We start from the raw sequence: 8,784 nt of genomic DNA, 5'->3' as shown, positions 1-8,784 counted from the left end.
GGCTTTGAATCTTGGTCTGACACCAGTTGTGTGATTGTTGAGGACACCTGCTGCCTTAGAGGCTTAGTTGCCTATGGAAAATGGAGTCATCTTAGCTACTTAATGTCTACTGTGATGGTGAAATGACTTTGAGTATTTCAAGTGCCGAGCACAGGGCTTGCTCCACAGGAAAGTCAGTACAAGTGAGCGGATCATGGTCCAGGGAAGGAGGGTGCCCGACTGCGAGCATCAAAAGTCATCTAGGATTACTTAAGCAGAAAAGGAATTTTCTAGAAGGATCTTAGGAAGCTCATAAAATCGGTGGGGAAATTTGGAGAAAAGGCTCAGAAGACTCTCAGGAACCAGAGGAGGCCAGGTAGAAGGACTCGTCAGCCAGTATTCTGCAGTCACTGCTGGGATGGTTGTCACCATTAGAGGCAGACCCCCTTATCCTGCCATAAATACTTGTCACAGAGGACACTAACAGATGGCCTCTTGACACAGGGGGGAAGCCAGTCTCAGAGGCTTTTTGCTTTGTATTCCTTGCTCCCAGTTCAAAGTCCCAAATCCCTCTATGGGTATGTGACTGGCAAAGCCCAAGTTATGTGCCATGTCCTGACTACCAGTGGGAGGAAAGAGTGTCTTCCCTGTGGCCCTCATGGTGGAAGGGAGAGTCCTCGTCCACTGGGAAACTCTCTAGAGCAAGACAGGAATCTAGATGCTATGAAGCCATTAAACAATAAATGACCTCTTTGGGAGCTAGACCCAGATAGGACTAGTAATGGGTAAGAAAAGTGGGGGTTATAATGGGGCTACCAAGTGCCTGGGTGGTCCTGATATCAGGCCAGCTTTTGGCGTCCCTGGGAAGAGTTTGAGGGACTATTTTCAAAGGTGTGGACAGGACAGAGGGAAACCTCAAGGGCCAGCATAGTTGCCAGGTCTAGCAGCAGCTGAGGTGCCATGATGTCCCCAGGCCTGAAGGAGTAAGGGTTGGGCACAGTGGTCTGACACCCAGAGAGAGACAGAAAGAGGGGTCTGAGGACAGTCAATTGGCTGTCACTGTGAGCCCTTATGGGGAAAGCCGCCAGCCCACAGAGATGCTAGAGATGGAGGTGGAAAATAAGTACCTAGAGTCTCCCCCAACCCAGTCTCTCCCCTCCAATGTCTTGCAGTGCCTCCTACATTTTACCCAACTAGAAGTTGGAGGGCCAATAATATAATTTGTATCAGTGGCTTTGAAGGGAGAGAGCAGGGAGAAGGGAGGAAAGCAGGTGGTGGAGGCGCAGAGGACAGCCTGAACAAGTTGGAAATGAGCTCTTAGTGGAGACTCCTGACTGCGTCGTGGGGGTGGCATCGGGCCTGGACCTTGAGGGCGGAGTTGAATTTCAAGAGACTTTTTTGAATTGGAGGCAGTTTCCTGAAAGAGCCTCAGAGTCAGACACTAAAGGAGTGTTAAGCAATGGTGAGCTTTGAATGCTGGGACCTCACACGCGTGTGCCTGCCTGGTCCCCATTTGGGGCATCTACAACCTTCCTGAGGCCACAGTTAAGGACTCCTGCTTGACCTGGCTTCTTTGCCAATCAGAATTGATTCTTGCGTGGCTTCTGGGGATTGCCTTAGCAGCCCAGATATGTCCACGGTTCTGGAGATGGGGTAGGATTTGGGCTTCGATACTCCCAAGTCAGCAGCCCCTGGAGAGTTAAGCCTCCCTCTTGGGGCCTGTGCAAGGGAGCCCGTGTGTTTGGGTTTCTGCAGCCAGAAGAGCGTTGCTATGGCTGAGTCGCAGGCAACAGGTCTTGTGATCTGGAATAGCAAATTGTGTATATAACATGACGGCATTTATTAAAGCAAGATAAACTCAGCGGCGGAGGATCTGGCTGGAGCTATGAATTCCTCTGATCTCCACTTCTGAGACAACACATTCCATTTGAATGAGGCCTATCAGCCCAAATGCTTTCATGAAAGAAGTCAATTTGCTGAAAATCTCTAAGAAACTGAACTGCAACTCCCTCCTCCTTTGTTTTAAAATCGCTGTGCAGCGTGGCTGTGACTCACACGACACTGCTCAATGTCAATGACCCACGCGGGGCTGTCATGGGCTCTGCGTGCCCTTCACTAGCATTGTCCAGGCTGAGGTTGGACACCCTGGGCTCTTCCTCTTAGGGGGCTTCGGTGAAGAAGAGAAGGAGACAGACATTCTTTCTAGATCCAGGAATTCAGAGATGTAAGTGCCAAATGAAGGAGCCAATCAAAATCCCCCCTCGCTTCAACTTGAGACTTACCCCTTGGCACGCGATGGCCCATAGTGAGAGGGATTTTCACAAGAGGCCTGGGGCAGAGCAGGGGCACTGGAGCCCAGAAGGCCTGGGTTTAAATCCCAGCTCCATTATGAACTGGGCAAACAGCTACAGCCTAGTCATTGTATCTCTCTATCCCTAGCCCATCCCACATAAAGTGACAATCAAGATTGCCAACACTTACTAGCACTTAATCTACATCAAGCACCATGCTGAGAGCCTCCTATGGATGACATAATGTATCCCTCACAGAAATCCTATGAAATAAGAAGCAGGAGTATCTGAACTTTATGGAAGAGGAAAGTGAGGCTGAGAGAGGTTAGGGACCCTGGGAACCATGGGGCTGAGGCAGTCGGGGCCTTTAACCCTTGTATAAGAACAATTCTCACTGCATGGACTTCTTAGAATTCCTAGGTTGCATTAGGAAGTGGGTGGAAGAGCATTTTTTAAATCATAAACTACTAGTCGTGTAAATGCTGATACTGAATCTTCAGTCGTTATTTTTCCCAACTTGTCCAAGAGCTTTCCTCCCTCTCATCCACAGATTTGCTTTTTCTCTTCCCTCCCACTTAACCACCACCTCTGTACCTATCCTTTCCAACATTCCTCCCTTGGTTCAAAAACAACAACTTTGTGGAATTCAGATTCAAGGAGATAAAAAGCAAAGTCATAGCCCAACTCAAAAGTACTTGTGCTTTTATTAAAAAAAAAATACAATCAGATACTGTCCAGATGTGTTTGGAAAAGGGGGAATCTCTTTATAAATCCTTAGTTTTCATCATCACCATTATTATTATATTAATAATATTAATCATCTCCTTGAAATGGGAAACAGTATTGCTTTTCTGGTTTTGGCTGGATGAAATGTAAAAAGGAAAATAAAGGGGGGGGGGACAATTTCCCATGACACACATTTTCTCTTTCCTAACAAAAATAATGATAATTAATTATACAGCTTTGTGTAAAATATGGCTGGTTCTAAAACAAACTACCACTGTACAGCCTACCCCACTCCCATTCCCAGAGCCCCCCAAGAGAAGTAAAACCAGGGTGTTGTTGCCACTGGAAGATTTTCACTGAATTGAACCACAAAGCGGAGACCTGTTGCAGACTGTCGTCTTTGGTGCGGAGGAAGTCATCGCAGAGTGGGGAAGGCCAGTTTCTCTGTGATCTGTGGTCAGGGTCAGCTTGACTCTTGCCAGATGCCCAGGCGTGCTTGATGGTTGGATGGTTGTTTTGGTGCTTTGGTAAAATCCTTTCCTTTCTCTGGGCCCTACTCCTCTCTCACCCAGTTGTCCCTGGAATTCATGCCCGTTTGCGCCTGCCTTCAAGGTTTCGGAAGTTGCTGGGTCTCAGCTTCATCTCAGCAAACTGGATTGAATATTCGTGGCCTTTCCAGTGGAACCAGTTAACACCCTGTGAAAAAAGAGAAGGACCCCGGGTTGGTCTCCATTGACACGTTCAGTGACTCTTGCTGTTTAGTTGTTCAGACAAAAAGAGTTGCTTTGACTCAACCATTTGGCACCTCACAGCTGACTCTTGTGTATCTCTCTGTTGGTCTGTGTTGTGCAATCTTTAAAGGGACTGGCCAAATGGGACCCAATTCTTCACTCAACCTGGGTTTACATTGAGTCCGCCATTTTGGAAAAAAGAAAGTCTAGCAAATGATACTTGGCCATTCTTAGGGTAGGTTCTGCAGGAATTCAGGTAATGACTGGAGGTTACGGAAGTGAGAGGCTGGGTGTAGGGAGTGTGTGTGTGTGTGTGTGTGTGTGTGTGTGTAACTGATAGGATTCCTGTGAAGAATTTTAAAAGAGGTTTGGTATGGAATAGCAGCAAGAGCATATGAGGAACACAAGATTTGCAACCCAACAAACAAGGTTAAATATTAGTTCTCTTACTTAAGAAATAATGGTCTTGAATAAGTTTGTCAAAACTTTCTGGACTTCAGTTTCACTATCTTTTTTTTTTTCTATCTTAAGACCTAATGATATCAACCTTGGAAAATGAAGAGTTTGTACAGATGCTATCACATGGGTGAGCACTTTGTGGCGGCTCAGTGAATATAACTTCTTTAATCTCAAGGAAGGAGAAATATACTTGGAAATTTTGGCCAAAACTTTTTCTACAAGAAAAAACTACAATTGTGACTGGGCTTCCTGGTTCCACGTATGAATTTGCAGTGGGGATTCTTGATGGCCGTGTCTGCCCACCAAGTGCATGTGGCCCGTTGCCCCCACGTGTGGGAAGCTGAGTAACCTCAGCTTCAGCAGGGCTCCTGGAGCCTCCACACCAGCTGACCTCTCTCCTCTATAAGCTGCACAGAGCTGTAGGGAACAGGTTCCTGGTCAAGTTAATGGCTGGTGAAATGAAGGAAAGAAATAGACACATTATTAGTTTCTAAATTTTTGGCCTTTACCGAGATGGGTGAGCTGAATCTGATAGGGAGGTGGGATTTAAGAACAGCTGGTTCATTTCACAGGCAAATGTGCAGGAATGGCTCAGGTACCCAGGGGCACTGCAGCCTGACAGCCTGGTCCATCGGCTGCCCTCCTCTGCCCTTGTTCTTTCCTCTGATAGAAGTTCAGGGCTGGAAGCCAGGTCCTCCTGGGGTTGTGGTGGAGACCGAACCCAAAGAGGGAAAGAAAGCTCACAGGGAAACACAGCAGCCAGAGCTGGGACTCAGCTCTCTGTGACCTTTGTGTCCTCCTGTCACCTCTTCTAACCTTGCGAAATGGGATGATAGAGGAAGTTTTCTTTTCTGACATGTAGCATTTTTTTGTCTGTTTTGTTTTCAGGACTTTGTATCACCCTGGCATTAGGGGCCCTGGTGACAAAAGCGAGAGGAGAATGCTTAGAGCAAGTGGCACTGAGGCACCATAGGATGAGATGGAAAGAACCCAGTGTTAAGAGGTGTCCTTCGAACTCACCTTCCTCCTGACACAGGCATGAAAAAAATCTCATCCTGATTCCTTTGGAGAGTGTCAAGTAGAAAAGCCCATGAGATAGAGAAGGTGAGAGTGCTTAGAAAAGTGCCAGAAATTATGTCAAGGTAAGATCTACACGTAAGGTCACAGGTGTCACTTGTGAGCAGTCAACTGAGGCCCAAAGACAGGCACCAAAATCACTGGTCATGGAGCGGAATACCCCACAATCCATGATGCATGTCAGGAACCAATCAAGAACTAAAGTACAAATAAGAAAAAGCTAGATGTCGCATCCCACCTGGGATCGTCGACTCTGATCCCTGGGGTTGTGCTGTGACATTCGGATCACTGCATTTCTGCAAAGCCCCTGAGATCCCAGAGCAGACCTGGTGGGAATCCTGGTTGCCAGGGATCAGTGTGGACTATGAGACAAGAGCACCCATCTCTCCTCCCTGGGGTGGGGCCAGCCCCGGAGAAGGGGCCAGGGCAGGGGCTGGTCTTGATGAAGAAGGTGGTGTTGCGAGGTGTTCCCTTTTCAGGTGCATGCTGGTGTAGGCAGGGCCCCGGGAAGGGAGATGCCTGAATTGGGTTTTGCTCACCTGTTTCTAAAGGGGATCTCAAAGACCTGTTCCTGTGATTGCAGAAGTCGTGCTAGAGCTGTGTGTGGTGTAGGGGGAAAGCTAGGGGCTGGAAGTGGGGAGACTTGGATCATTTCCATTCCATGATTTTGGGAAAGCCACCTTTCTTGGGGTCTTGGTTCCTTCATAAAGTACAAGGACTCAAAGGCTGTGACTTCACCCCAAGGTGTCCCTGAGGTTCTGAAGGTGACTCTGGGATGGGCTCTGCAGGATCTGTGTCACCCTGCTTCACCTAGATCGTCTTCACTTTCATTGGCTTTACTTTTGGGGTTTAGACAGAGGTGGTGTCAGAGGAGACCTTTCTAAGTTTGAGACTCGTCTGACCAGTGGTTCTGCTTGGGATCTTCAGGGGCTTATGTGCAGGTTCTATTGAGCTGGCCGGCTATGTCACTGAGATCTCTTACTGTGTTGGGGACAAGCAGAAAGCATGTGGTCGTGTCTTTGAGGCTGTGACCCCTGGTCCCAGCCAGGACGGAGGGCCTGACCTGTGCTGTGTCCCTCCCGGGCCCTGACAGCTCTGCAGTCCACTCACCTGACTGTGGTTATTGTCCCCATATCTTCCCATCAGGTTGACACGGTGACAGTTCTTATACCAGAAAGCCCCTTTGTAGGACAGGGCACAGTTGGTGATGGCCGAGTCTGTGTCCTTGTCAAAGGTGGAGAAGGATCTGCCGTTGTGATAGGCCATGGAGTCACCTGAGCGGGAGGAAGAATAGGCCCCTGAGGAATGCCGGCCGGCGTTTCCCTTCTGCTGTGAAGCGCAGACTCAGAGGTGACCCTCAGAAGGTCTGGGGTAGGGTGGCCTTAAACCTCAGCCCCTGGGAAGGTGGGAATGCATGGCCCCTGAGTGTTACCCCGGGGACCCACTTCTGATTGAAGAGACACAATGTGGTAGAAAGAGGGCTGCAGGGGGCTTGGAGGGGTCCAGCCTGGAGTCCTCTTTCATCTCTCCCTGTGACCTTGCACAAATAAAGCCTTTTGCTGTCCCTCGGCTTTCTCATGTATGAAATGGGACCAGCACACAGATTCCATCTACCTCATGGCACTGTCGTGACAGCGGATAGGGAGAGGCACCAACAGGGACAGCAGGTGCAAGAAGGTGCAAGGCTTGATGTTATTTTATGATTTTTCTGTATTCCCTGTACATAAGATAGCTCAGAGAGTATGCCGAGAAATCTGTACATAATAATAATGTGTTTTCCCCACATACAAGCATTTATAGCCATAATTACAATTCATCCCTTTGGATATTAGATATTGTCAAATAGCCTCTGTATTAATCATGTAGTTATTTAAAAATGTTTAATAGACCAGTAGCCCATTTTCATATGATTCTATTTCACTCAGGAGAGGGAAGGAAAATGTGTGCATCTGCTCCCTAGAAATACAAAGAGAAGACGGACAGAGGCCACACTCCTGCTTGGGGGATGTTCTTGCCATATAACAGTGTCCTTCTTGCCCGAAGCCACTTCAACCAGGGAGGTAGTTATTGCCAGAGAATAAAATGTCAGAATTCTTTGAGGCATGCAAGAGATAAAACAATTTTCACCCCTGGCCATCTCTCCTCATTGCCACCCAACTGCCATCTCAAAAGAGCTTTGTGCCCCCTTAGATTGAAGCCTGGCTTTTGGCAACTTCCCTCTTTCCGGATGTTTTCTTTTGGGGCTCAGATGGGTTGGAAACGTGCCATAGCATCTGTGTCTTCTGTTTTCACAAACAGAAAAGAAGGCCACCCAAAGTGGGCACAGCTTGCACAGGGTGGTCTGCACTCTCACCCTGATCCCTTCTTGTCACCAAGAAGACCCTGGGCCACAGTCCCCTGCAGCCACCCCCATCCACCTTCCATAAATGGTCTCACCTGGGGCAAATCACTGGGCCTTTCTGAGCCTGTTTCCTCACCTTTACAACATCTTCCTGAAAGGTTTTTGGGAGGATTAAATGGGGGTAATGCAGAAGGAATGTCTACCCAAGAAGATACTATCGGGAGGCCTCGGTACTTGGTGTTTCCTTATTTAGTTCTCCTCTAATGTGGAGCCAGGAAAATGCACAAAATTCATTTTAAGTCAAAGAAGACTTCAAAATGAGAACTAGGTTTATGAACAAGAGCAGGAACGAACAGGCCATTTGAGAGGTGGGGAGCATGCAGGCTGAGGCTGGATGGCATGTGACAGGGATGCCTTAGAAGAGATGTAAGCATTTAGGTGACGGGTGGACTGCTTGCTACTCAGTGTAGCCCACAGACCAGAAGCACCAGCAACATCGGCTTCTCTAGGGATCTTGTGAGAAGTGCAGACTCTCAGCCCCACCCAGACCTCCTGTTTCAGCATCAGACACATTGGCATGATCCATAGGGGCTCTGATGCCCAGAGTAGGAAAGCTCTGGATCAGATGAAGATTAAGGCCTCTGAGAGACTATTTTTTAAAAAATCAGTCTATAACTGACATCTAAAGATGGATAAGAAACATGTTTTGAATTGTTAGAAATCAATCCTGATTGTCCAATGCACAACTTACTCCATGTCTCAGCAACTCAAATATCTACCTAACCCTTTCCAACTAGAGTTTTTCATCAGCCTCTGGTGGGTAATCAAGTATTTGCTAGTTCAATAAATGCATGCATTCATATAGGAAGGAGTGAGGGAAGAATGAGTAGAGGAATTAGTCAGAAGCACCATGAGGGTTTCTGAAGGCTCGTAGGCTCTAAGTGAGGTGGCCTTGTACCTGCTGTTCCGCTGTACCCCTCCACCTTCAGCCTGTAGCGCGTCTTGGCGTCTCCCACGCTGAACTTGTCGTAGACGGCGAAGGCTGTCTCCCCATGGTCTTGCAGGTCCACCCGCAACTCATACTGCCCTTGGGCTGTGATTTTGCTCAGGTTATCCAGCCCTGTGGATGATAGGTAAGGGTTACGAATAAGCCCAAGTGACCCAGGCCATCATTTCTATT

General features: G+C 48.0%; 1 protein-coding gene across 7 annotated transcripts in view; it reads right to left on the bottom strand.

Moving 5' to 3' along the window:
• Positions 1 to 2,979: 2,979 nt before the first annotated feature.
• Positions 2,980 to 8,784, bottom strand: part of TNC (tenascin C) — an 83,987-nt gene continuing 78,182 nt past the window's right edge. For all 7 annotated transcript variants that reach the window (XM_081276122.1, XM_081276116.1, XM_081276117.1 and 4 more), the window contains 3 exons: positions 8,563 to 8,724; positions 6,374 to 6,537; positions 2,980 to 3,692 (listed from right to left, as the gene is read on the bottom strand). In XM_081276122.1, the coding sequence (XP_081132248.1) occupies positions 3,582 to 3,692; positions 6,374 to 6,537; positions 8,563 to 8,724 (437 nt within the window). In that variant the 3' untranslated portion in view covers positions 2,980 to 3,581. The remainder of the gene's footprint in view (positions 3,693 to 6,373; positions 6,538 to 8,562; positions 8,725 to 8,784) is intronic.

The sequence above is a fragment of the Spermophilus citellus genome (genome assembly GCF_964194105.1).
Source record: "Spermophilus citellus genome assembly, chromosome: 2".
In the NCBI taxonomy this organism is placed as follows: Eukaryota; Metazoa; Chordata; class Mammalia; order Rodentia; family Sciuridae; genus Spermophilus; species Spermophilus citellus.
The sequence above is the reverse complement of the archived record's forward strand: the minus strand, read 5'-3'. Positions and strand labels throughout refer to the sequence as shown.